The sequence below is a fragment of the Odontomachus brunneus genome, unplaced genomic scaffold, assembly GCF_010583005.1.
Source record: "Odontomachus brunneus isolate Ranch 3 - 2012 unplaced genomic scaffold, Obru_v1 Obru_scaffold_192, whole genome shotgun sequence".
NCBI classification, from domain to species: Eukaryota; Metazoa; Arthropoda; class Insecta; order Hymenoptera; family Formicidae; genus Odontomachus; species Odontomachus brunneus.
Window position 1 is genome coordinate 435,687 of NW_022639642.1, and position 27,687 is coordinate 463,373.

Genomic DNA, 27,687 nt, shown 5'->3' on the forward strand with positions numbered 1-27,687 from the left:
ATATATCTCGTAACTTATTTTAATGATTAAATATATACTAAACGATTAAATATTTTGTTTAATATATATTTCTTTAGTCCTCTCTATGTAATTTTATCGTTTTCTACCAAAAACACGATTCAATTACATAGATTTTCTTATATTCTTCCTAATTGTATCATTTTTTAAGTAGGATAGCTTGCACACCTGGAACAGATCCTTCGTAGGTCCTTTCATGATGACGTAGTCCATAGTACCGGATTTAGTAAAGTGCATCGCATAATCAGACGACAATTCTACGATTGATGCGAAAATGTCCCTGATTAGAATTCCGTGAGTTTTTTTTTATATCTATCTAAAACTATTTTATTTAAGAAATACGTGATGTTCCCACCTACCCGTCTCGCAATTGCGACCTGTGAAAGGAACTGAACACTCGCAGATGTAATTGTGAACATGGCTAATGCACTTTCCGTTGTTTAAGCAAGGCGAACTTTCACAGTGATCGATCTTGGTCGTGCAATTTTCCCCTGTATATCCCTCGGGACACTCGCATCTGAACCGACCATACGTACATGCAATTTCACGTACGATCAATTTCGAATCAGACGCGAAGCACTAAGTTACCTGTAACTTCTTCGTGTCGCATTCGCCTCTTTGATGTTAACGCAAATCGCATTCTCATGACACGGCAGCCAGTCGCAGGGTAATAAATTGCAATGACGTCCTAAGAATCCAGGCTTGCAGAAACATTTCCAGGTCCCGTTTATGGTGTGACACGTAGATCCTTCCTCGCAGGGCATAAGTTCGCAATGATCCATCGGTATTTCGCAAAACTGATCTAAATAATAGAGTTCGAAAAATAAATTATATTCTATGAACGTATATAGCGCTAAATGCACTTTTGTGGAAGTATGTTCGCAAAAATGTATTTGATATTATATAGAAATTTCATAGAAGAGAGAAAAATTCGTAGAATTATAAAAAGCTCAAAAATATTCAAAATTTCTAAATGAAGCAACTCACAACCCAGACAACATAATGTCTAAAATCGAGACATAAGACGTCTTAAAAATAATCTTTAAGACGCCTTAAAGACATTTATACGTAAATCGTCTAAGAGACATCTTAAAGATGATCTTAAGACGTCTTATGTCCCGATTTTAGACATTATGTTGTCTGGGAAGTATAGGAAAAAATATCAAAAGAGAGAATATAGTAAACGAGAAAATACTAATGAAGCAAAATTCACAAGAAATTCATACAATTATAAAATTTGTTATAAAATTCATAGAAAAAAGAGGAATCCGTAGAATTATAAAATTCAAAAATATCAAAAATTTTTTAATTAAGTCACAAATAAAGAAAGGAGTGTTGAAATAGAGAACATAGTAAGCGAGAAAACACTAATAAAGCAAAAAAGAAATAAGTGAAGAATAAAAGAAGCATAGAGCATTATTTGGAAAGAAAAGTAGAAGAAAAATTCATCATAAATATATTAACAAGAAATATACCTTCAAATCCATCCTTGCAAATGCAGGCAAAGTCGTTTTCGGTACTCACGCATTTTCCACCATTTCTACACGGGTTAGTAGAACATTCGTCTATATAAATCTGTAGAACACAAGTAAAAATAAGCACTTACTTAAGCGAGTGTAAATTTTTGTCGACTTTAGATGTTCAGAATTTATCACATGTTATTATGAACTCGTGTTAAGTTTCGTTAGCTTACCTCGCAATTAACTCCTGTGTAACTGTTCTTACACGTACAATTGTACGTTATAGAGTTATTGTACTGCTTTTGCATCTTACATACCCCTTCGTTTAAGCACGGCGAAGAATCGCATGGATTTCTAAACTTTTCACATTTTGATCCTGAACGAGTATAAGACCGCGAAGAAAGTATTATATATAAATATTTTTAATTAAAAGTAGCTACATACTACCTGTATGTAATTAGAAGGTGCTAATCAAGAAACAATCCGTGTATATATATACATAAGTGTGTGTATAATGTACTGATAAAACAAAAAAAAATTAAAGTACTATATATAAGTTAAAAAAAAATTAACCTGATATTATTGTCTCACTATTACAGTTAGATGATTGGGTCTTACCTACGTAATATTCTTCGCATGCACAAACAAAATCACTTTCGGATTGAAGACATCGACCTCCATTTAAGCACAGATCCACCCGACAATCGTCAATTTCCTTGTGGTAGAGTGGCGAACAGTGTCCGATATCTGTTGAGCCACGTTTCTCCGTCGTTGTATTCAATGGACATGAAAAACACTGAGTTTGCCCATAGTTTGGTTGATAAAAACCGATGTCACATGTAACACAAGGCTCCATGGCCATGCCTGAGCCTTGATAACGTTTACGTCGAGAATAATATCCTGCTCGACACACGGCTATAAAAAAGAATATGTACATACACTTATGTGTATATATATATATATATATATATATATATATGTATATATATGTATATATGTATATATATATATATATATATATATATATATATATGTATATATATATATATATGTATACAAGAATATGTACACATTTTTAAACGATTTCGTGCAAATTTTTATTACTAAAGTCTACAGAAATCAACGTTGGCTTATTTTTTATTCCAAGGTATATACCTATTTATTAACCCTTTAAGTATCACTGGTACCAATAGGGACCACTTAAGATCGGGCCAGTTGAAACCTTATAAATGTACTATTTAGAGTGTTTTTGACAATATTTTATTTTAAAAAAGTTACTTATTAGAATGTTATTTTAAAAAAGTTACTTATTAGAATGTTATTTTAAAAAAGTTACTTATTAGAATGTTTCATGAATTATGCGTCTTAAAAGGTTAAAAAATAAATTAACCCATTAACGCTCAAATGTGCTGAAATTATACGTTGATTTGAGCCGCTTATTTTACTACGGAAATAAGGTCTGTTGTTTATAAAGAGTACCATTTCTACCAATTTCAATGTCGTTCTATCGAATAGCGTTGAGAAAATTTAAAAAAAAATCGCAATTTATGCAAAATTTTTGCAAAATAAAATTAAAAACGCATGTTTTTAGGGCTAATTTTTCTTCTTCCGCTATTTTCTCCATAAAAACGTGTTAGTATCGCTTGGGAAAATGTTTAAAACATGTTCTCGATACTTTAACTTAAAAAATATGCCATAGGCATTTTTTTCAACAAACATTAGCGGTCGATTTCAAGCGTTTAATTCGAATTTTCGTTTATATTTGGTTATCGAAATTGTTTTAGAGTTAATATTACTACAAAATTACATAGTAATTTACATAGTAATTACATAGTAAAACAATTTCGTAGTACCTCATTTCCGTAGTAAAATAAATGGCTCAAATCAACGTAAAATTTCAGCACATTTGGGTGTTAATGGGTTAAAGAAAAATATATGCTATAATACATTTAATCCAATATATACGATTAAAATCTTACGAATGCAATCTTTTGAGAACTTCGCATGCATCCTCTTCGTGAAAGTATGTTCTGGACAAGATCTACATTTCAATGAAGCAGTTACATTCTGGTACTGTCCAAATGGACATGGCTGGCAAACCTTGGTGGTAGAATTGTAAAAAGTACCCGCGGAACACTTCACTATAAAAAATATCAAGAGAGTTGAAATGTTTATATAGGATATTATCAATTTATTTATCTTCCTATCTGAAAAAACGTTATCTCACGCTGGATTCGCATGCGCATAATGTTTATGGCACCCATCAAAGAAATATTTGGTGATTTTAAAGTAATTCTTCCCGCAGTGTACACTAATAAAATATAAAAGTTATTCCATACAACAGAAAACATGTGTAAAACTCACCGCAGCCGTATTTCTTGAGCACGCTTCCAAGATCACAGAGGTGCTGAGGTTCTTTGAATACGAGATGCAAATTCAAGGCGAGCTTCGCAATTTCCTGATTAGTCCTGTTGTTAAGTAAATCCAATTTCCCCAGCTGCATCATCGCACTGATCTTCTCTCGTAGCTTCTGCACTCCCCGTTTAGGATTCTCAAAGTTTTCATTGATTATTCTACCTGAGAAAATTTCTTAATGCATTATTCAAGCGCCAGGGAGATTTTCTCCTCGACAGGAGAAATGCACGTGAAATTCAGCATTTACCTATGAATTTGAATTTAATCTCTATCCTTTCTCTTTTTCGCTTGAGCCTAGTTTTGTTTTGATAAGAGTTAGAATTAAGTTTGACTGTACGTTTTAGTCTCTTAATCATTATTACTTCATTGTTTCTGGCAATATTCGTAGATCGAGTAAAATTATTATCAAAATGGCGCTTCCGTCTTCTTATTAAGTTATTGTCAAAATTCTCTGATGGTGATAAATCGTTTTTGCACTCAGGATCGAAGTTGATCAAATTGCACTCGACGTCATTGCCACAAATATCAGTTAATTTTAAATTCAAGTTGTTGTTGATGTGATCGCTTAACTACGCACAAAGAAAAAGTAGTACAAGTTATGCGACGTTCTACATCAACAGAAATAGAAGTAAACTTGCTAGCAAAAAATAAAATGTTTACTTCACGAAAGGTAGTTTGATTTCCGCATATTGTGTTCTCATTATCTTGCAGTATCACGTTTCCTTCTTGAGATATCGTCTTTGGTACTTGTGTTTCTATTAGTAATTAGAGTCATAATCTAATTAAGACGGGAGGGGGGTCTATAATAATTCTTAATAAATTTAAACAAATTTAAATACCCGAACATTCCGGTAGATCATTGTTTTCCCACGTATGATTGGCCAGATTGCATTTTAACAGCAGTTCGTCATTAACACTGTTGAAATTCATTGGTTCGATGGCAAAGCCGTAGCCATCGTTGCAGGCTACAACACACTGTGTTTCATGATCGTCCGTCGAAGAACAGTTTAACCGGCCATTGACAGGTGCTCTCATGCTTTCACACACATCTAGCAAAATTTACATTATGTAGAATTAAATATGGATTGAGATTAGCTGTTTCTAAATTGAATTGAGTATTCAAGAGCCTAGTAATTTATTCAATATTATTTTTATGGACTAAAAACGATTTGGAAGTAAACTATCTTCAGTTGTGTCATGTATTATTGAAATAAAATAGTCTGTCGCGCAATACACACAAATAAAATAAATGTACCTTCTACTGTAATATTCAACACACAATTTGCTAGATTGCCGTATTTATCGGTAGCACTATAGAAGATTCTCGTTTGACCAATTGGAAAGACTCCTTCGCCAGACCGATGACTCTGATTAACTTGCACTGAGGTTTTTGAGTTGTCATAAAAGACAGGCTCTTCCCATATTACGTTCTTGAGACCCTCATCGATGTCAGTGTAAAATGTTGGTGGATCATTACAATTCTCGATGGTTGGTGGTTCCCTGTCTACGTTCATTTAAAAAAATATCTATTGCATTGAAACTTTCCCTAGTAGCACATATTAGTTTCACATATTTCTTCTAAACATATGTAACACTTTGCAATCGTTTGTAAAACATTTTGGAGACATTTCTAAACGACGTGTGCTACTTGGGTTGTCAAGCGAACAATTGACTTTTGGTTATATTTCAGAGTGCTGAAATATAACCGATAGTCAATTGATTCAGAATACTGAACTATACCGAGAACTTTGATTTTGAATTTGCATCTGGCTTTGTTTCCACCCGCATCTTGCGCTATATATACGACAATGCGCGTGCCGATCCTCGCCTTCCAAGGAAAAGTGATGTGTGGTTTCGTCCACACTATAGGTGGTTCGTTCCCATTATCTGTCACCTCTGGTACTGACCAATTTACGTACGCGTAATTTTGGCCCTTTTCGGTTTGCGTAACAATGTCGGATGGACATTTTATCGAAGGTGGCACTTTGTCTATATACAGAAAAATACATTATGCATTCAAATAAGTGTTAGTTGGTCCAAGTTCCAAGTATTTCATAAATTTATATATATTCGCAAATATATCATAAATCATAATCATCAAATTTATTAAAAATGCTAGATCCTAGTAAGTTTAGCATTTCGAGAATATTAAATTAAAAGACAAAAATTTGGTTTACTTATTACTATAGAGTCGAACCAATTTTTCTTTGATAAAGTTTTATAATATTTTTGTAAGGAAAATAAATGCTTCTAAATATATTTCTTTTAAATAAATACTTCTTTTAAATACGTACACACACACAAAAATTATTACTCACTTAAAATATATAATACTAATATAGTCAAATTAAAAATCATTGTTTCATACATAAGTTTTGAATTTCAACAATGTTTTAATTTTATTTAAATATTATAATAGTCTCACCAGAAGTACAGTATGATTATTTTGATAATAATGATATATATCTTCTTCCGACGTTTAAAAACATCATTTTAAATTCAAAGTTCTATGCTTTCCATTCATAAAAATGATTTTTGAATAATAGCCCAGACAGTACAAACTACTAAAAGATGTAAAGACGTCCAAAAGACATCCAAAAGGAATAAGGACATCTTTTGGACGTCTTTAAGACATCTTTTAGTAGATTGTGCTATCTAGGAGAAATATATTTTTTTGGTGAACTATATAAAATTTATTAAGGCTCCTGGCTAGTTCTGACTGTGACTGTCCTTGTTTAATGATGTCAGAAGCGAGAAAACGCATGCCAAGATTTTGTCTGTTATACTTTTAATTGAAAAGATATATCCACAAAATGGCATTGGTAAACGATTCAGCACATTTATAAAATTATCCGAATACTTTCCTTTTGTTCGAACAATCAATAAATAGTCGCAAAATTAACATTAACATAATCTTGAGAAAAGAGGTTAAAAAGGAAAGTTCCATGTCAAGTTAATTATTTATTGATTGTTCGAACAAAAGAAAAGTGTTCGAACAATTTTACAAGTGTGCTGAATCGATCACCAATGTCACTTTGTAGATGTATCTTTTTAATTAAAAATATAACGGACGAAATCTTGGCATGCGTTTTCCCGCTTCTGACGTCTTTAAACAAGGACAGTCACAGCGACTAGCCAGAAGCCTCAATGCAAATAATTTATCTTTGTTTAACATTATGTGGTCTTATTTTAAGATTTACATATTAAGAATAAAGATATTTTCTAAACAGAAATGTGTTTTTTTCTGTATAATAATGAGCTATTGTCAAATTTGTGATGAGCATATTTTAAAGCTATTGTCAAGAAAATATTATTTATTAGAAATAAAGAATAACCATTTATTAAAAAGTAATTATTTATTAAAAAATAACCATTATGTAAAAAGAAAAAAATAAACTAAGTAGCAATAAAATGAGATTTTTCTATGTGTACATATTACACAGTCAAAGAAGAAAGAAGAGAAGCCAACATTCATGATGATGGTTTTAACCATGGAAAAGGCATCATACGTTTGACATAGATACCGTGAAAAAATTGAGATTTAAAATTTAAATAAACACTTAAGTTTAATACTCACCCACACATCGATTAACACTATGACGCTGCGACCAAATTCCCGTATGTCCACCGCATAATCTGCTGGAAGGCCCTATCAAAATGAAACCTTTGCGACAACTAATAGTGCAATTAGTGGCGAAAGAAACTTTCGCCGTACCGGAACATATCTCCGGGATGATATCGCCATTTTCGAGTTTGGGCAGAGGTTCACATTTTACAGCTACAATAATAATATTATTATTAATTTTAACAGCTCATCAAATTAGTTTAACACTTTCCCTTATAGAAATATCATACTAAGAATCATTGATAATTACTTATTATCCAGTATTTTTAATACTGAAAATAAGTAATTATCAATGATTCTTAGTATGATATTTCTATAAGGGTTGTTGTGCACAAACGGCAAAAAGCCGTCACGATTTGACAGTTTTGAATTTATTGACACACAGATACAAATATGATTAATTAAAAATATGAATTTTTCGACAAAAGCCAATGTGTTTAAACTTTAATAGTTGTTTTTTTGTAACGACTCCATGTAAGTCGCAAACTGAAATATGTGAGTGGCGCGTCATGTTTTACCTTTGCAAGTAACTTTCAGACCGTCCCATCGTGATAAAGGTAAGCAGTTGCGCACTTTACTGCCGCGAAGCTGATAACCAACATCGCACTTGAACTGACAACGAGTGTCGATCGGATAGACAGTGGAATCTTCTTTGAATTGAAGCTGATAATTCTCATCATGTTCGCACTTCATATGACCATGCACAGGTGGACGTATCGCTGAACACGTCTTTACTGCAAGTCAAGTTTTCATTTAAATCTTGTTTTTCTTTGGAACTCACATTTATCGGTACACTGAGAGAAAAATTATTTTAAAATCAACAAATATTTTTTTATGGGTTAACATATTTACTTAAATTTAAATTATCTTTATTTAAATCAAATATTGTTTACCTGATTTAAGTAAACAATATTTGGTTTAAATAAAAAGAATTTATATTTAAATAAATATATTAATCGCATCCAACATCAAATAAATATTTGTTGATTTTAAGGTAATTTTTCCCTCAGTGTATTAAACGAAAAAGATTTATTTAGGAACAGATTTAGTCGAATGTGTTAAGACAAGTAGTAGTTCTTTGAACGAAATTATCTGATGCTTGTGTTAAGGATGTATTGTTTATACTTAAAAAATAATGATAAAATTTTGAAAGAATTACAAATTAATTGCGTCGGAAAGCGATTATAAGTAATTTGATATTGATTCAGTCCGGATAAAAGATTATTCCACTTTGAAATATAAGTTGAAGAAACATGATGACATCAAATGACATTTTAATGTCACGTCATTAACATATCATTAATATATTATTTAATATTATCCTGCTGCTTGGGAATATTTTAAACCGTGTTATATGGAAATATATGGGATTTCTTTAGTATATATGGGATTTAAAGGAAAACTTAATTTATAAAAATATAATGATAAAGATCTCAATTTTTTATATACATATTCTTTAAGTATATAAAATGATGTGTATGTTGTATGTGTGCAAAGTTTCATTTTAATTCAGAAATCAAAGTTTAAAAGTCAAAAGTAATATAAAATAAAGTAAATAAACTATAAAAATGTAATGTTAAAGTAAAAATATTTTATTTTTTAACTATATTGTATATATACACCATATGTTTTTATACCGAAAATAAAGATATTAACGTATTTCTAACCCAGACAACATAATGTCTAAAATTGGGACATAAGACGTCTTAAAGATCATCTTTAAGATATCTTTCAGACTATTTACGTATAAATGTTTTTGAGACGTCTTAAAGATTATTTTTAAAACGTCTTATGTTCCGATTTTAAACATTATGTTGTCTGGGAATTTTTAATAAATTTTTGAAAATTATGCAGACAATACATCCTTAAATATATTTTTCGTTTTACGCTGTACGTTGCAGAAACTTCAACCGTTCGTTTGATCTTACATCTTTTTAAGTATTTTTGTTTTAATCTACGATTATTTGTACTCACATAAACATTGTGGTTCATTGCCGGACCAAGAGCCGTTCTTTCCGCACAATCGAATGCTGTCCCCTGTGAGATGGAAGCCAATCCTGCATCTTATACCGCATGCCGCGTGCACCACATTACTGCAGGCACTTGCCTTTACTAAGTAACCATTATCGGGAACTCTTAGTTTAGGACACATTATAGCTGAGAACACATGATAATAGTTGTTAAAATATCTGTTTTAAAAAATCTCAAACAGCTAAAGTATTTGATTATCGAATTGTTTCGAATTTAAGAATAACAGCCAGTTAAAGCGTTATAATTTTTTATGTTTTAAAATTAATATCCTAGCAGCGTATCTTAATGCAGTCACATTGAAGCATATCGAAGAATATTTCTTTTTTTTTTTAACATTGATCGATTTTCCTTATTATTCTAGAAAACTGAGAAAAATTATTTGATAAAAAATTAAGAAACAAATATTTTCGATCAAAATACCGATGAATTTTTGTATCTGATTAGGAAACATCCGATGAGAAATATCAGTTCATAATTTTTTAATCAGTTTATCTGGTGAAATGCCATTATGATCGGAGGTACCTGATTAAATTTAATCGGATATCCTGATCGGATATAAAAATTGATCGGAAATGTCCGTTTAATTTTTAATTTTTTATCGAATTTCTTTCAGTGTAGACATAAGTTATAAGTAACGTATGTTTCATGAAACTGAACACTTTATAGATATTTTGAGAGTTAAGTAACAATTAGTTAATAAATTAAAAGTTAAATTAAAAACTAACTTAAATAAGTTAATTTTAAATAAGTCAATGTTTAACTTAAACTAATTATATATATTTTAAAACGCTTTAATTTATTAACTTCTTTCATATAAATTTAAATAATCCATGAAAGTATTAAAATCATTGAAGACTATTTACAATATAAAATAAGAAAAATTAAAAAAAAAATATCTTTGTGCGACATCCTTTTGTGCGACATCCTTTTTTTAGATGGAATTCTGAACTCGTGATAATTGATGTTTTCTAATAAAAGGTTACTTTTTCATTATTTCACATAAATTAAACCTATGGTTGAAAAGTTAATTATGCACAAAACTTTACTTTTAATATAATTAAGTTTTTGTTTATATAACTTTTAATTTAATTAAGTTAATTTTATGAGACATTAACTTTAAACTTAACTTAGTTAAAAAAATATATTAACTTATCCTAACTCTTTGAATATTTTATATTTTACGTTAGGACATCTCAAGCTCGTATTCAGTTATTTGACTTTTAAAGAATTTGAATCATATACGGAAAAAAATTTTTTACTGCCGCGCTTAATCGTGGTTTGTTGAAAATGTTTTGTTGCTGTAACTAAAAATTTTCTGCTGTAACTAAAACCTTTGCTACTGTTGCTACTACGTCCGTTTCATAGTTAATATATGTCTACTGCAACTATATTTTTAGGCATTCATATGTTACAAACGAGATTTAGCTACCACACACAGATTCTTGCTGTCGCAGCTTACTTTTTTTTCTTATAGGTTCGTTGTGAGAGAAACTTTGGTCATTAAATTTTCTTATCAGCATAGTCATCAATTGATCCTACGTTTGTCATAGATATTACAGTTATTGTTTGAGAACAATTGGAATTGGTAAGGCGAATGACCTCGTTACCTTCGCATTTCAAACCGTCTGTGGTAAATCCAGAAGCACACATGCAGTCTTTTACTGAAATTGCGGGTACTTTAACGGTAATATGATTCACATCTGGACAAGGTATGCATACAGACGTAGAGTCCCCGTAGGCGCTCTCCGAAGCGTACGTTCCATTTAAACAAGCTGTTGAGAGAAACTACTTCAATAAAATTATTGAAATAAATAACACTTCGAAATATACGGAAAGAAGTTTATAATAAAAATTACAATAGAATTTTATAATCGCCAAATATATTGACATTCTATCGTAATTGACTATCTTGTTATCTCATATGTACTACTTATATTTTAGAAATTTGCTATTAAAAAATTTGCTATATTTACTATGTTTCATAGAAAGATGAAAAATGGTTTATATGTTGCACGATATTGCACTAAAACATATATAAATACGTAAGTAGTTACACAAAAAATATTAAAATTAAAAACAATTTATATGGAAATAAACTATAATATACAACTATAATTTATAGATGTTTAATAATTATTAACACACTCGTACTCTCTTAAAGTGAATCAGTGAATAGTCACTGATATCAGTTATAATTATAGCACCGAACAGTTTCAGTGCTATAGTTATAACTAAATCAGTGTATATTCACTGCTTTGAATGATGTTTCACTGATTCACTTTAAGAGAGTAGTATGTAGGTAGAACTCATCAAACTGAGTACAAAATTCTTTCACCATTTCGCAAACAATTATGTAAAGTTTTAAGTTATTAATTAAACAAGATTACTGAATATGATAGAACTGTAATGACATCTGCTGTGCTTGTATAATACATTGGGTCAAACAGAACAAAAGAATCCCTTACTATTGTTCACGATTATACTCTATAACGCATGAATCTTTTTTAAGTAATAACTAAAAATCTACATGATCATTTGTAAAATAGTAGAGGATTTTTTTATTTAGTTTGGTCTAATGTACAAGCACACGGCAGCAGATGTCGCTATCACAGCTCATCTACCGTATCACGCATAATTATTTACCCTTCTTTAATTAATAATTCAAAATTTTATGATTGTTTGCGAAATACTAAAGGAATTTTGCGTTCAGTTAGATGAATTCTACTTGCATCCCCCACACAACAAAAGCATGTCAATAATTGTCAGATACTGTTATATATGATCTCCGTGTACTATCGATTCCGCGTCAATAATCAACCTACGTTGACAGGCCCCTCTTAGGCCGGAACCAAAGTAACCAGATGGGCAGATGCAGGCATAATGCCCAGTTGCAGTGCCGCAAGTGCAAATCGCTCGGTCGTCACAGCAAGTTTGATTCGCCATGCTTTCTGCGCACAAGCTGTTACAATCGGTAGGCAAAGTCACAGGCACGTATTGTCCAGTTTTTAAATCTAAGAAGAGATGTCCAGTTTACTATTCGAGCGGTTCTCTTTTGCATGGAGAATTTGAATGTAAAGAAAAAGTGAGTTCTTATGTGACAAATGTATTAAAACGCGCACCACGGTGTAAGGCGCGACGTGCCAAAGCTTCAAATTCTGCAAAACTGTCGAGGAGATAGCTATGCGTATATCCTGGGAAGCTGGCGATATCGTGCAGTTCTTCCACATTTCCCGTGCGAATACCGAACGTGAATACCGTTGCGCCCGCGTTCTTCAAGAGATTGGCAGCGGGTCGTGGGTCACCACCATTGCTGAAGCCGTCGGTGATCAAAAACACCACCTTGTTCGCGACTTCGCGACCTTTCTCGAGAATTGCCTTTGAAACAGTGGATAATCAGTGGGTACTCAGTGGATACACAGTTAGAATTCTTGCATAAAAATGTTAAAATTTTCATGTACTACCTATTTTTTATTCATTTTAGTCAATGAAAAATTACCGATATGTTATTATTTTCGTGATGTTTTCGCCCGTGATATTTTTTCCACCCGTTTCATATTAATATCAACTTAATAACTTAACACTTTTTATATGTTACTTAGAAATAAAATATTATTTTGAGTTCTTTTAACACAATTATTTAAAAAAATAACATTTCTAATAAAGACATTTCATAAAGTCACTTTAATATTAAAAAGCGAGTCTTTAAATCATTATAAACTTTAAACATATAGAATAATCAAATTTATTAAGAAAAAAAGTTTCTGTCACGAATAAATTAAAGTAATTAATATCATATGTTAATATAACATGAAAAATAAGTTATAATGCGTTTATCTTTGTATACATTCGCATTATATGAACAAAAATGTCCCATCAACGTTCTTTATGAGTTATTTTAACTACTCTTCCGTGTATCTTTTTTTAGTATTCTTTTTAATTATTCTATTATTTTTACAAATCGTGTTTAAAATCAAGACAAAACAAACATAAATGTAAGAAAAAAATCGGTGAGTATCAATTAATTAACATTCATAATTCATCAATAAGTAATACACCACAACTGAGTTTGTGTTAATTAATTAATTAATTTGACTTGAAATTAATTGAATTGAAGCATTCATTTAAGTCGATTATTAAATTGAAGGAAATTATTTTGGTATTTTTTTAACTTTGCTACAATTATAGCGCTATTGACCAGTCCTATCGATACAACATCATTTTTCCCGTGTAGAATCTATTAGTTACTTTTCATTATATTACTTTTGAGCCAGAGATAGGAGAAATGTTAAAAAATAAATAAAAAGTAAAGAAAAGCAAGTATTAAAAAAAAATTATCAAAAAATATAAAAGGAACGTAACTATCGCAAACGATACTCACCAACGCTTCAAGAAGCGCCCCGCGCGTGTAAGTTCCTCCACCGCTGTAAGCAATCTCATTGAACTGTTTGTTGAGCAAGTAACATTTATGATCATTTTTCCCATGTCTGGAGATCTGATCGACATTGCGAGTTACGTTCTTGGGGCTGCCGAAAGTGATAATCGCAACACGGGCGGCCGTCGCGTCCACAGTGAAATCCGACAAGAGCTTCGTCACGAAATTCAGCTCGCTGCGGAAATTCTGCACGCCGACCGAGCCGGACGCGTCGACCAGAAACACCAGTTCTATCTAATATGATCCAGACAAATTGTCATCAGTAAAATCGAAAATCATTAGAAGACGATGCGACCGATATCGCCGCTCTTAAGGGGATACCATACTTGAAAACTTTACCGACCATACTTTACCGACAAGATATTGATTTTTTTCTGCAAAGTTCACGTCGTATTAATTACACGGTCCCAAGGAAAAACTTTAATAACTGATTTGGACAAATATTTATATTTAAATTTAACTAATTAACGATTGATTCAAGCAAAATCAACCGAAAAATGTTTCATTGACGATTGACTTCAACGAATTCAATCAAAGACCGCTCATACAGCACAGAAAGATTGCAGGAACATTGCATAGATATTACACGGAAACATTGTAACATTCCATATATGTTGCGAAACATTGATGCAACATTATCGCAAGGTTACAGCAATTTTGAAATATCCGCCCTTAGAAACGTTGCAATGAAATATTGTAGCAACGTTACGGTGAAATGTAATCTAATTGTTGCATTGAGCAGAAAAAGCAGCTTTCCACTACACTGTTAGCAGTTTTGCAACTGTTGTAAGGATTTCTGTTGAGAAATACTTAGCGGTTAACGCTTTTCCATCATGTTTATTAAGTAGTCCGGCGTGTTAAAAGTATATTCTTTTAATATATGTTAGAAGAAATAGCGACTGCTTAGTAAACATGTAAACATTAGCGTAAACCACCGATGTTGTTCCGTAGAAAATTTTACAAAGCTACTAGCAGCGCATAATAAGGTTAAATGCGTTTTTTTTTTGTTAAATGTACAAGTATAGATGGCATGTTATATAGTTTGTTTTTTTTAGTTGATTTGACTGCTCTAGTTCAAGAAATGTACACAGACTAAAACATGAGAATTTCGTACATATGTTTCATACGCTTTAATGTGTATATACATTTTTTAATTAGCGCAACCACTTCAGCTGAAAAGAACAGACCAATAGATAACGCAGCATGCAGACTCAGGTAAAAAAGGTTGATAGAGAATGATTGAGAACGATAGAATTTCTATCAATTTGTTTTCTATAAGCTCTATCGTTCGCAAGCGTCAGCATTCGCGAGCATCAGATATAAATCCTATCATATTTTATCTGGTTCTATAAGAATCGGGTTTTATTTGTATTATATAGAAAACTGACGATAGAAATTCTATCACTATCTATTGTATACGATAGAATACTATTCACATTTATGTATTCACGAACCAAAATCCATATTCAAAACGATAGAAAACGATAGAACGATAGAATTTTATTCTATCATTCTTTATAAACTTTTCTTACCAGGATAGCAAGGTGACGTCTAAAGACCTGGGGACACTATGAAGGCATAATAAAGATATAAGAAAATATAGACATAAGTAAATACTTAAATTTCTGTGATTAAGATACAAAATGCATATATCAGACATGTATTATGCATAAATTATAGCATTATAGTTTTTAATTATTTATAATGTTTCTGCAATATTGTTTTAACAATTATATTCCGATGGAATATTATAATTCAATGTCTATGTAATGTTTCTGCAATGTTACGTTGAAATTTGAAATGATGTAACGTTCCTGCAACGTAACTTCTGCGCTGTATGAGCGTAGATGATGTGAGCAAAGGGAATCAAAGATTGTTCAATTAACAATTGAACTTAGCAAATTTAATTAAAAGCCATTTAATTGACAACTGAACTTAGCAAATTTAATTAAAGAATGTTTATTTGACAATTAATATGAGCAAATTCAATTAACTTAATCAAAGATTGCTTGGTGACGATTGATATGCTCCTTCCAACACAGGTCTTATTCAATCATCAGCTTTTCCACAATGCCACTATGCTCTGAGAATGAATATTATTCACAAAACCAATTGTGACCTTAAATAATCGAACACTCTTCGATTGAATCGATTGAATTGCTCCAGGCAAATTCTTGCGCTAACTGATAGCTGGAGATGTCTGTAACTTGTACATTCTGTGTGTGTATTTGTCCTGCTCAAAAAAATTTCAAAGAACATAGCTGTACGTTTACAACTGTGAAAGTTGAAAGTTTAAAAATACACCAAAAGTTCGCAAAAAGATTTATCTATACGCGTGGTTAGATTTTCCGCTAAATATGATTGAACAAAGCGGTACATATTGGTTGCGTTCAGCAGAAAAAGCAGCTTAGTAAGCGCTTTTCGCTGCGCTAGCAGCAACTTTGCAACTGTTGTAAGACTTTGTTCTGAACGACAGTAGCGATATTTGCGCTTTTTCAACATGTTTGCTAAGCGGTCGCATACTTTCAATGCTGGACCGCCTAATAAACATGTTGCAGAAGTGTAAATCGCTAAGTATCATTCAGCAGAAAATCTCACGAATAGTCGCAAAGCGTTGCTGGCAACACAACGCAAAGCGTTTTTTCTGCTGAACGTAATCATTTATATAATATCTAGTACCATCCCAAACAACAATCGGGACATAAGACGTCTTAAAGATAATCTTTAAGACGTTTTAAAGATATTTATACGTAAATCGTCTGAAAGACATCTTAAAGATGATTTTTAAGACGTCTTATGTTCCGATTTTAGACATTATGTTGTCTGGGATTTACATAATCCCACACAGCAGGAATGTCCCAAACATTATAAGTATATCTTGAAGATATCGCATATCCCAAATATATATTTAGGATATTCCTATGATATATTTTGGACACCTCTGCTGCATCCAATAATATAGTATAATATATATAGTATAATATAGTATAGTATTTACATAATATAATATAATATAGTAACCATTTATATAATATCTAATATACGTACACTCAGTTACTAAACGGTGATCACACATTTTTCCAGATAAAGTTGCAGCGCTCCTAGTTAAAGAATTATTAAGAAACACTGCTGACACGTTCGCGTTGTAATCAGTTATGACAGGAGTCGAGGTGACAGTATAGAGTGTGAAAATAAATTTCATTAATATAATATTCAAACATTGTTATCTTCCTATAGTTTAAATTACGAACGTATAGATTTTGAAGGCTTAAATATATCCTTTTATTAGCTAATTACATCGCGAACGCATCAGGGAGTCGATTCTGTATCTCGAAACGAAGTGAAAATTACAAAAGTGAGCAAATATACTAGAATATTCGTAATTTCATTGGTCAGTGCCTAGTGAATGTGCTCACTTTTGTAATTTTCACTTCGTTTCGAGATACAGAATTGACTCTCTGCAGTGTCTCAATTGTGACAATCAAGAGCGTTGCAACTTCATTATGATGCCACTGTTTAATAACTGAGTGTACAAGAAATATGAAAATGGTAGCGTGAACGTATCAGTGACAATCGTCTCTATACATTATCGACGATTTTTGGAACTCGTCATCGGCTTTGGCATCCCCTTAAATACTTACACACTTTTCTCACATGCTTTGTTGAAGAAAGACAAGAAAGAAAAAGACACATTAGATCTATCCTTCCTTTATCTACCTGATCGGTCTTATTTCGTAATCGGTCTATATCAATCTTCAAACGGCGGGATAGGATATCGGTTTTGCTTTTCAGCATTGTGTCCACATCATCCAGATGTTCGTACCAATAACCCTGATCTCCATTCTTCTTTCGATCGATATTGTAGAATGTCGACGTTACATTGCTGCGATTCGCGCCGATTTTCAAGCTGCCGCTCGTTCCTTCAGCGACCACATCGGTTTCGCATTTTGTGAAACGTACAAATAGAAGAAGCGTTCCGATCGTCGGTAACAAGATCTTTATAAAGAAACCCATTTGTTATAAGCCGAACGGATTATCACCATTAGTACCGAGCAAGATCTCCTGGAGATTGTTTTGTGTTATCGCGCTCTGCAACCGAGAGTTAGAAACGCGCGAACAGCGTCGAGCAAGCGCATTCTTCGCAACGTCCAACTTCCTAACGAGAAATTTGCCCGCTCATTAATAAATTAAACCTTGTATCCCTCTAACGAGAAGCTTTATCAGTCACTTCGAAGGCCGGAGACGTCATCACTTTCGCGCAAGTTATTTGCGCGTATTGCCCGGTTGTGAAAGCGCGACGCGAATAGACCGATCGGTCGCGCACAGAGACGAGACACTACTGGAGCCAATACGAGCATCAGAATCGCGTTAAAGAGTTAAAATGCGAAAACATGAGAGAACAAAGGAGCCTCTGTCCGACGTTTCTTCAGCAGTGCACACGTGTTCATGTTTTAATAGCCAATGGCTCGTCTCTCTCTTCGCGAGTTGCTAATTCTTCAAATAATTCTTTATCCAATCTCCAGCTGACATATAGATTCGACATTGATTTTCGACATATAGACTCACGGACATTGCATTTCTAATTGTTACGAATCAACATTATGTACCAGGATTGAATAATAACGTCAGTCAATTAAAAGTTTAGTTAACAAGTTAACTTTTAACTCTTAACGTAACTTTCGATTAAACTTAAATAATTTTAAATAAGTCGATTTTTAATTAACTGTTTTAAAATGCATTAACTTTGATTTTTGTTAGCTCTTTTAATAAGTTAGAATAACCCATCAAATATTAAAATCATTGCAGTTGTTTACAATGTAAAATAAGCAAAATAAAAATATTACCAGCAGAATTTTTTTTAACAACAATGTTTTTTCCTGTAGAATCCTGAACTCAAAACAATCAATATTTTCTTATAAAAAACAAAACAAAATTTTCATTATTTTATATCAATTAAATCTATGATCGAAAAATTAATTATACAAAAAGCATATTATTTTACATAATTAACTTTAATCAGTTGACTCAATTTTAATTTAACGTTCAATTAAGATAGTTTTTGTTCATGTAAATTTTAACTTAAAGAAGTTAATTTAAACTTTTAAGTTAAAATTTAACTTAGTTAAATAAATATATTGACATATTCACTATCACAGTTTATTTAGAAGATTCTCCTCACCTCGTATTTTTTTCATATAATTATATAAAACAGTTTGATAATATAGCATAGAAAAAAATTGTATCATCACATATATGTGACGACATGGGCTCTAGTGAGAAATCGTTGTTACATGTGACGTTGGTAGTTATATGTTAATTTACTTAAATCTATAATGTGCGTAATATAAATATCGCATGTACAAACCGTCACACGTACAAGAATGCAATCTTATATATGTTGATGAAAAGAAGAGCTGTACATATATTATTTTATTTTTTGTATTTTTGCTATATATATACATACATGACAACTTTCGAACAAAATATGAACTTTAGAATATATGAACTTAATTTAGTAGAATATCTCTAATAATTAAATTCCACAGATTTTATATATATTTAGTTCAGAGAATACAGAAAGAAAGAGAAAGAAAGAGAAAAAGGGAGACTGGCATATATATGATTTAACATTTATAAGTCGACACTTATAACTGTAATTTTCAATAAATGTTGAAAATCATAGTAACTGATGTTATAATAATGAAATGTTATAGTAATTATATCAATTTTTGTTCATTTGTATGTAGAAATATCTCTGTACAAAATTTTTTAACAAATATTTATTACATAAAAAAACAAAACATACGTAACAAAGATATACGCTAAGTATGAAATAAAATTCAAATATGTGTATGTGTGACAAAATAATTAGCTAAAGACTAAAAAATTACATAATTTTGAATAAAGAGAAGTCAATATTTATTTTGTAAAATATTACATAAAATATTTTACATATAAACAAAATAGACAATTATTCGCAATTAATTAAGGTTTATTCAAGTCGCCACTTTCAGAATCACTGGAGTCGTCACTTTTGAGAATACTGGTTATCAGAATCAAGATCGCTAACACTGCTAGTAGAATCACTACTACTTGATGTGGTAGTTTTTGTTAAGTAGTTTCCAGAATCTGTTTCGTAATCTGTATCAGTACTGTCCGTCGAACTTGAACTGCTTGATGATAACCTGCACCTATATATAGAGTCAAAACATGAAAACAAAGCAGTAATAGTTGTAGTAACAGGGGAATATATTTTGTACATTCCTATCAACTATTGGCATAATACATATTGTTACGTAATTACTTTATGATATAATTTTTCATAATATATATCTGTGGTGTAATATGTACACTTATTTACAAAACATATGGTTTGAACACATTTCTTCCAAAGAAATCAGGAACCTATCAAATAATCACAATTGCAAACCACTGCTTACAGGCATGTTTGGTAATTCGTTATGACAGTATGACAATGTAAATATTGTCTTTCTTACTTGATAGATAAAAATATAATAAAGATTGTTATATTTTTTCTGAATCCGTTAGTACAGTTGTGATATCGTATATTTCATTGAATACGCTCCTAACAGATTTAGGATGACTTTCATCACATATATACATACATATTTTATAAGTATAAAGTAAAAAAACTAATAATGGAAATTGCAAGATAATAGATTAATTGCATTGGCTTTCTTTGTATAGAAAAAGGAACAGAGGACATGCAGTATAGTCCAAAACAACTTGCAATAAATCCATCAACAAATTCAATATCAAAATGTACATGGCCATAAGTGTGCCATAAGCGTTAATAATATCACATAAATTATATTCATCTATTCCAGTATCACATATTAAGATCTTGTTTCAATCATACACATTAAGTTACAATTGTTACAACACATATATACATAATGAAGGAAATAAGGCATTATGTATGTATGTAATTTCCTTCATTATGTACATATGTGTTATAGCAATTGTAATTTAATGTATGTGTAATAATATATATATAAACACACATATACATACACCCTCATATATATAATGCAATAAAAAATAAATAAAAGCAAATTATATGAAAGTATTCATCTACGCTTATAGGTTAGCGTATTTAAACAGCGATTATGTTAATGGTTAAGCTAAATATATTAAAATACTTACAAATGTTTAAAAAACTGTTTTTGTTTAACATGATATATATTCTTAGGCCTTTAAAATAAAATTATATAAAATGCATAAAAAATATATATATTATAGAATTTAATCTGACATAGTTATAAAACAAAAAAAATAGAATTTGCTTACTTTTCTTCTTCAATATCTTCAAGAGCTAATGTATTCATCTGTCCAGTTGCATCATGAATAGTATTTGCTATTATAAGTTCATTTTGAACAGCATGACCTGCTGCTTCCAATTCTACCAAGTTGAGTCCCATATTTGCTTTGTCAGGATAAACCTTTATAATTGATAAAAATTACTAAAGATGAAATATCAAATAAGAACATATAAAAAATATAATTCTTTAGGGAACTTACACTATCTAACATAGTTTGAAATGATTCTATTAACGACTCAGGACACGATTGCAACCAAATTAAAAAATCTTTGATGTATAGTTGATTTAATATGTACCGTGGTTCATATGATGTATTGAAAATTCTGTGTATTTCACAGAATTGTTTGATAACATATTTCTTTCCTGCACATGAAAATATCTGAAGTAGTAAAATTTGGCCAATATATTTCTATATTGCTATTTTAATTTGTACTTACCTAATTTGACAACCTTTTTGACATCTTCAAGAACTTTCATCGAAAGTTCCCAATTTCTATAAAGAGGATAACAAAGTGATCTTCGGAAACATGCTTTTATAACTTCATCTATTGAAGTAAAATTCTGAAATTATTTAATAATTTTAATAAAATGAAAAATCAAATTTTTGAATGAAAAATTAAATGTTTTTTTTTACATACTTGAAACCAACATAACGTAGAACTGAGTTTGTTAATTGTCCAGCCACTTTCTACATTATTTTCTCCTAAAGTTGTTCTGTGATTATAACAACTAGCATATAAAATATCAACAATATTTAAACATAATTTCTTGATATCTTCAACTTCTAATAAATATTCCTTATTTGGAAGTTCTTTCAACAAATCAAATTCTACTTCATCAAATACAATTTGATCTTTTTCTAATGTGTCCCATTTTCCTACAAATGCAATGTGTTCACCACATTCTGGCTCAAGAAGATCTGCTAAATAATGATCTTCATTGAAGTCTTTATTTTCACATAATAGCTGCAGAGTTTTCCTTTCTACTTCAGGAGTTATATCAGGAGCAGGAAGATCTATTATATCTTTGATCCATGCTTCCTAAATTCAAGAAAATATACATGTTATTAATAATAAGATTAACTATTTTATTTAATATTATTAAAGATTTAAAAACCAATATTAAACTTTAATATTATTAAATAAAAACTTTTTTATATGTATATGCTTGTCATGAAAAGAATTTATAATAAATTTGGTTTACTGCTTATAAAGAATAAGTTCTAAAAACATACTTCAAATGCAGTTAAAGCTCCAGATATTTTATTTGCAAAACCATATTTTGGAAAGTTTGTAAGAAGTGTTATATTTCCTGCAGATTGTTTCTGAGGAGAAAACAAGTTGTCTCCCAAGTCAGAACTATTTGACATATCAACATCTATAATATCTTGTGAGTTTTCATCTATATATGCTGAACTTGTAGATGGATTACCTAAAATATAAAAGTATTACTTTATATATAAATACAATTTATATATACAAATTTTTATATTTATATACAAGTACAATTGTATATATTAATAGTATTGTAGTATACTTTAATATTATATTTAAGCAACTCACCAATTACTTCAATGGAAGGAGCAATTATACTATGTTCTTTTGTTGGTGCCAAAAGTGTAGTTAGCATATCTAAGTTTTCAAAGTACTCTCCTTTATTTACCTTTGATAATCTTAAAGTATAACAACCCTTATCACAATCATAAGAACCAGAAGATGAATCATTTTCTTCTATTTCACCTGGCAATTTTAATCTGAAAAAATTTATTCAAAATATCGAATATAGATCAAAACATAAATAGTATAATATTTTTATATGTAATCACACTATATTTATATGTATATAATTTTAAAAAGAAATAAAATAACAATTTTCTAACAAATCTATTTTTTATATTTTAAAATACACAAGATATAAATTTAAAAAATTAGCCCATATAAAAAATATATGACAAACCATAATTCATATATTTATCAATGAATAAAGTCCTAATTTGCAATTTACCTCAAAAAGTATGGTGTGGAGTAAAACCTGAAGTCTGTTCCATCAACATACACTTCTGTATCTTTTATATTAGTGTATGGAGCATGTATAATCATTACAACTTCTGTATCTGTTTGAGTTATCTCAAAGCGTGGAGTTAACATGTTACTATGTTTTTTAAATTTACAGAATTACACGATTATCGTTGTAATCTTTATATCTCTATAAGTATGATAAATATTAACATACATAAATATATTATCAATTTAAGACATAAATGATTGGAGTATATATTTTTATTAGTTTTTAATTTAATTTGATACTGTATTAGCCTATTTCATTAACTCTGGTTAACTTCTGGTTAATCTAATTAACAGTTAAAGTAGCAACGTGGTCAACTAAAATCCTAAAGGTATCAAAACTTGTCATGTTTAACCTCAGTTTTATATTTATTGTTTGTGAAACGTTAACGTAAGTGATAAGATCTATTCAATTCTTTCTTATACATTGATAAATGTGCTAAAATGTGACCTAATCACATCACAATCATTAAAGACTTATTTATTGTAAATTGGAGAATTAAAAATATGGGTTAAAGTAATATTAAATACTGTAAATAAAAATATTTTTTTGTAATTCTCTTTAACTATCTGTGTCATAATTCAATCTTATATTTTTAATTTCGAAATTTCTCCGGTATACAAGTTTTTCGAAATATAAGTTATGTGTGAATTGGAGAGAAAGCACTTTTTTCATTTTTAATAACAAGCTGTACTTACTTTCTATGTTGGCAACTAACTGCAGTAAAACGACGATTGAATTAACCGAGAATTAATCGGAGTTGATGAAATAGTCCTTAGTTATTATTTACCTTTTTCACCTTTTACTTATGGTTCCTGCACATAGGACGCGGTAATGCTTGCCGTGCGGCGGAAGTTCGCGCAACAGCCAATCAATATGCTGCTTTCTGTAATAACCTTCTAGCTCTTACGGAAAAACAACATATTGATTGGCTGTCGCGCGGACTTCCGCCGCGCGGCAAGCATTACCGCGTCCTATGTGCAGGAGCCATTAGGGTAAAGTGGTCCAGCGGACGCTGCAAATGCTTGTAGCGTTTTTACTTCTTTGTCTTTCTTCATTCGAATCCGAGGAATAGAACAAGAGAGAGAAACGTTGCACAGCATTTGTAGCGGTTGTTGGACCGCACCCTTAATATTATTCAAAAAATAGGAAAAGGGCAATTCGAGTTCCAGCACAGGACTAATAGTGCTATATACCATATGAGTAAAAAACCTTCCTTGTGTTAGGAAATCGTGTAATATTTATTGAACATGAATAATCAATATAAAAAAATCATACGTTTCGGCTCAACCATGAACCCTCTTCAGTGATAATAAAACTCAAGGTTTACGACACGAATGCATTACAATTAGTAAAAGACCTGCACAAATTGACATGAATGTTAGTCGCAATATTAAAGCCGACAAGACCGTTACCGAAATAATATTAAGTAATAAATTAATATTGAGAAGTAGCCGTCATAACTATAAAAAATATATAAATTAAAATAAAAATAAGTAAAATTGAAATATAATATATAATTAAAACTGACAATATAAAATATCTTTGTTGAGTTCAGCTAAAAGTAAACCGATCCTGTCAACGATAACATCGCCACGTCTTCGAAATACAAATAATTACAGATTTTATATGCCTAGCATTAACATTGCGGAAATGACTTGTGGAAGAGAAAGAAATCAAAACAAAGTTTATTTTCATAACAATCCTTATAGAAATATCATACTAAGAATCATTGATAATTACTTATTATTCAGTATTTTTAATACTGAAAATAAGTAATTATCAATGATTCTTAGTATGATATTTCTATGAGGGAAGCCGTAGTAGCTGGTGCCCAAATATTCACTATCCTTTTGTGAGTTAAGACCTTGCTTCTGAAATTTGATGAAAATCATTTCTGAGATCAGGCGTTTTAAGTAAAAGCGTTCCTCATGTAAAACTTTGACATGATCCCAATCAAAATCATGGTTCTTCCTCAAACGATGTTCCTGTATGGCCGTTAACTCCACCGTAGAACTCTTAGGAATTCTCCTATGCTCGCCAATATGTATAGAGAGTCTTCTACTAGTTTGACCAACGTAAGAAGCATCACAGCCACTGCATTGCAACCTATATACAACGTTATTATGGAAACCAAGAGGCAACCTGTTTTTATGCACACGAATTAATCCTGATAATTTATTAGTTCAAGAATAAACAATATCTGTCAAATTATTTCTAAAAAGCTTTGTCAGTCTTTTCGAAATTGAACCACAAAATGGTAAGGTAAAATATTTTTTATCACACCCACAAGCTGTCAAATTTGTTTCTACTGTCTCTGTAACTCGTCCATCATTCACAATAAGAAACCTAGAGTCTACGTTTAATAACTTTAAAAATTAAGTCAAAAGGATAATTATTATTAATTAACGTCAAAATGATAAAATCCAAATTTTTCCTATGGAAAGAAGAATGATTCAGATAAAACATCCAATCAACCAAGCCAATAATTATGCCAATCTTGTGTTGAATACCTACTAGTTCTTCAAGATTTGGAAGAAAGAGCTATTAACATGATTCCGGTGACATTGTCTTTTTATTTTAGATATATTGACGATATTCTTTTAGCGGCTCCTAAGGAGTTTTTGGATAACATATTGCACATTTTTAATTCGTTCCATCCTCGTATATCTACATATCATTTCAACACATTATTCGAAAACTCTTATTTTACTTTCCCACTTCAGATGATTTCATGTCCTGCATATAACGAGGTAAAATCAAAAACATGAATATAGGTAGGAAGTTTAATTCCAATTTTCGTAGTTATTGCTACTAAATTACTGCAGATAAGATTTCTTTAAAGAAAACTTTTAAACTCTTACATCGCTTAGTTGTTTAACCGGATAAGTTCGTCCAATTAATCTTTGTAGATTAAAATCTGAGGTATTTTTTTTATTTAAAAAAATAGTGGTTAAAGATAAAAAATATATGATACATGTATATACATAACTATTTATCAGTCAATTATTTATGTTTTTCACTACGTATTAATGGTATAACGATAATACAATTTTTCACGTTTCCTACTCGCCACCATCTACCGTTTCTGTGCTCCTGACCGACGCCAGCAATAAGATGATTTCCGTCAGGCGTAAAAGCAAGTGCATTTATAAATCCTGGTATTTTAACTTCAAACAGCGGATTTAACGATCTAAATGCTTCGCCGCATTGCCACAGTTTAATGCTGCCGTCTCGCGAACCTAAAGATCACAAACAATATTGAAGAAAAATACAGGTAAACGCTAATAACTATAATAACTATACTATCTCTACATAATAACGTACCTGATGCCACTAAATCTGTATTTAATAATGCTGCAATGCTTGAAATCCACAGCGCTTGGTTATTAGTTTCATCCTTCCCATGCGCCTCCGTCACAGTGCACAACGGTTTCTTCTTTAAAGAGCTCCAGACGCAGAGTTGTCCGTCGCTGCCACAGCTGAAGAAATTTTCCTCATTAATGAGTTTAACCTCGTCGATGGAATTATTGCTATGTCCATTGAATATCAGTTGCGATTCTTCGACTATTTTCCATATCCTGATACTACTATCGAAACCGCTTGTGACGGCACGCTCTCGTGAGAGCGCATCGATGGACGTGATGCCACCCTGATGTCCAAAGCTGTAAAGAAAAATATAATGGTTAGAAAGAAACTATTTGAAAATACTAACGATAAAAATGCATGCACAGTCATGTTTGCAAATACAATCGCTCACAAAGATTCAACATAAGCCATATCATCCAGGTTCCAAACTTTTATACTCCTATCAGTAGAAGCAGAGTACAAAGTGTGAGTGTTCTTGCGAAATACCAATCCAGACACAGAACCTCTATGACCTTGTAGATTTTTTATATGTTTCAAAGTGTTGCCACAAAGTACTTTTATATCATTACAATTCCTATCTCCTACAACCTGCAATGAGAAAAGATTTAAATATTAATCTATTGCGCACAGTACAAAGTAAAAGATAACTCATTCTTAGACTCACCAGAAACTTTCCATCTGTGCTAATTGCTAAACACTGTATGTAATGGCTCAAAGTAACTTCTGTTTTTACTTTTTTCCCTTTAAGGGCTATTAATTTAGAATGTGTTTTTAATGACCCTAAAAACAGCATTGATTATAAAAATAATTCTAAAGATACACAAACATATATATAATTCATTCATATTTTTAAAAGTAAACTGTCTCAAATATCTATATATTTAATAATCTTAAATGTAAACATTTAAAATAAACTTACATTTAACTATA

General features: G+C 30.9%; 3 protein-coding genes and 1 long non-coding RNA gene across 6 annotated transcripts in view; 1 reads left to right on the plus strand and 3 right to left on the minus strand.

Moving 5' to 3' along the window:
- LOC116851809 (sushi, von Willebrand factor type A, EGF and pentraxin domain-containing protein 1-like) overlaps nucleotides 1–18,332 on the minus strand; it is a 31,022-nt gene extending 12,690 nt beyond the window's left edge. The window contains exons 1-21 of one of the 2 annotated variants that reach the window (XM_032831622.1): nucleotides 17,699–17,995; nucleotides 13,928–14,215; nucleotides 12,669–12,924; nucleotides 12,372–12,560; nucleotides 11,157–11,321; nucleotides 9,493–9,675; nucleotides 8,037–8,252; nucleotides 7,471–7,671; nucleotides 5,634–5,882; nucleotides 5,149–5,397; nucleotides 4,733–4,942; nucleotides 4,554–4,648; nucleotides 4,141–4,462; nucleotides 3,843–4,055; nucleotides 3,458–3,619; nucleotides 2,097–2,393; nucleotides 1,712–1,854; nucleotides 1,494–1,593; nucleotides 607–820; nucleotides 378–535; nucleotides 187–275 (exon numbers count right to left, since the gene is read on the minus strand). In XM_032831622.1, coding sequence (XP_032687513.1) covers nucleotides 187–275; nucleotides 378–535; nucleotides 607–820; nucleotides 1,494–1,593; nucleotides 1,712–1,854; nucleotides 2,097–2,393; nucleotides 3,458–3,619; nucleotides 3,843–4,055; nucleotides 4,141–4,462; nucleotides 4,554–4,648; nucleotides 4,733–4,942; nucleotides 5,149–5,397; nucleotides 5,634–5,882; nucleotides 7,471–7,671; nucleotides 8,037–8,252; nucleotides 9,493–9,675; nucleotides 11,157–11,321; nucleotides 12,372–12,560; nucleotides 12,669–12,924; nucleotides 13,928–14,215; nucleotides 17,699–17,995 — 4,296 coding nt within the window. Of the gene's footprint in view, nucleotides 1–186; nucleotides 276–377; nucleotides 536–606; nucleotides 821–1,493; nucleotides 1,594–1,711; nucleotides 1,855–2,096; nucleotides 2,394–3,457; nucleotides 3,620–3,842; nucleotides 4,056–4,140; nucleotides 4,463–4,553; nucleotides 4,649–4,732; nucleotides 4,943–5,148; nucleotides 5,398–5,633; nucleotides 5,883–7,470; nucleotides 7,672–8,036; nucleotides 8,253–9,492; nucleotides 9,676–11,156; nucleotides 11,322–12,371; nucleotides 12,561–12,668; nucleotides 12,925–13,927; nucleotides 14,216–17,698 lie in introns of both variants that reach the window. The other variant, XM_032831623.1, reaches the window with a different exon arrangement.
- Nucleotides 18,333–19,873: 1,541 nt separating this feature from the next.
- Nucleotides 19,874–24,221, minus strand: LOC116851813 (protein SHQ1 homolog). 2 transcript variants are annotated; one of them, XM_032831634.1, is made up of 10 exons: nucleotides 24,087–24,221; nucleotides 23,329–23,529; nucleotides 22,887–23,077; nucleotides 22,559–22,755; nucleotides 21,963–22,364; nucleotides 21,762–21,885; nucleotides 21,524–21,687; nucleotides 21,293–21,444; nucleotides 21,149–21,196; nucleotides 19,874–20,172 (listed from the first exon to the last, which is right to left on the minus strand). In XM_032831634.1, exons 2-10 carry the CDS (start codon nucleotides 23,469–23,471, stop codon nucleotides 20,010–20,012), a joined length of 1,584 nt encoding a protein of 527 aa, XP_032687525.1. In that variant the 5' UTR covers nucleotides 23,472–23,529; nucleotides 24,087–24,221; the 3' UTR covers nucleotides 19,874–20,009. The 2 variants fall into 2 exon arrangements, with proteins under 2 accessions (XP_032687525.1, XP_032687527.1); XM_032831636.1 differs by lacking the exon at nucleotides 21,149–21,196.
- Nucleotides 24,222–26,053: 1,832 nt separating this feature from the next.
- LOC116851817 lies at nucleotides 26,054–27,270 on the plus strand. Its single transcript, XR_004379646.1, has 3 exons — nucleotides 26,054–26,141; nucleotides 26,499–26,665; nucleotides 26,768–27,270. It is a non-coding gene; the product is annotated as an uncharacterized LOC116851817 (long non-coding RNA).
- Nucleotides 26,367–27,687, minus strand: part of LOC116851816 (U3 small nucleolar RNA-interacting protein 2-like) — a 2,529-nt gene continuing 1,208 nt past the window's right edge. Inside the window, exons 5-8 of the mRNA XM_032831641.1 lie at nucleotides 27,422–27,537; nucleotides 27,149–27,345; nucleotides 26,716–27,053; nucleotides 26,367–26,630 (exon numbers count right to left, since the gene is read on the minus strand). Coding sequence (XP_032687532.1) covers nucleotides 26,395–26,630; nucleotides 26,716–27,053; nucleotides 27,149–27,345; nucleotides 27,422–27,537 — 887 coding nt within the window. The 3' untranslated portion in view covers nucleotides 26,367–26,394. The remainder of the gene's footprint in view (nucleotides 26,631–26,715; nucleotides 27,054–27,148; nucleotides 27,346–27,421; nucleotides 27,538–27,687) is intronic.

Coding starts and splice junctions, on each gene's coding strand:
- LOC116851813 (XM_032831634.1), bottom strand. CDS start 23,471: ATGTTAACTCCACGCTTTGAGATAACTCAAACAGATACAGAAGTTGTA. Junction 21,688..21,761: donor CAAAAAGGTTGTCAAATTAG/GTAAGTACAAAT, acceptor TTTCATGTGCAG/GAAAGAAATATGTTATCAAA. Junction 21,197..21,292: donor GAAGATATTGAAGAAGAAAA/GTAAGCAAATTC, acceptor TTTATTTTAAAG/GCCTAAGAATATATATCATG.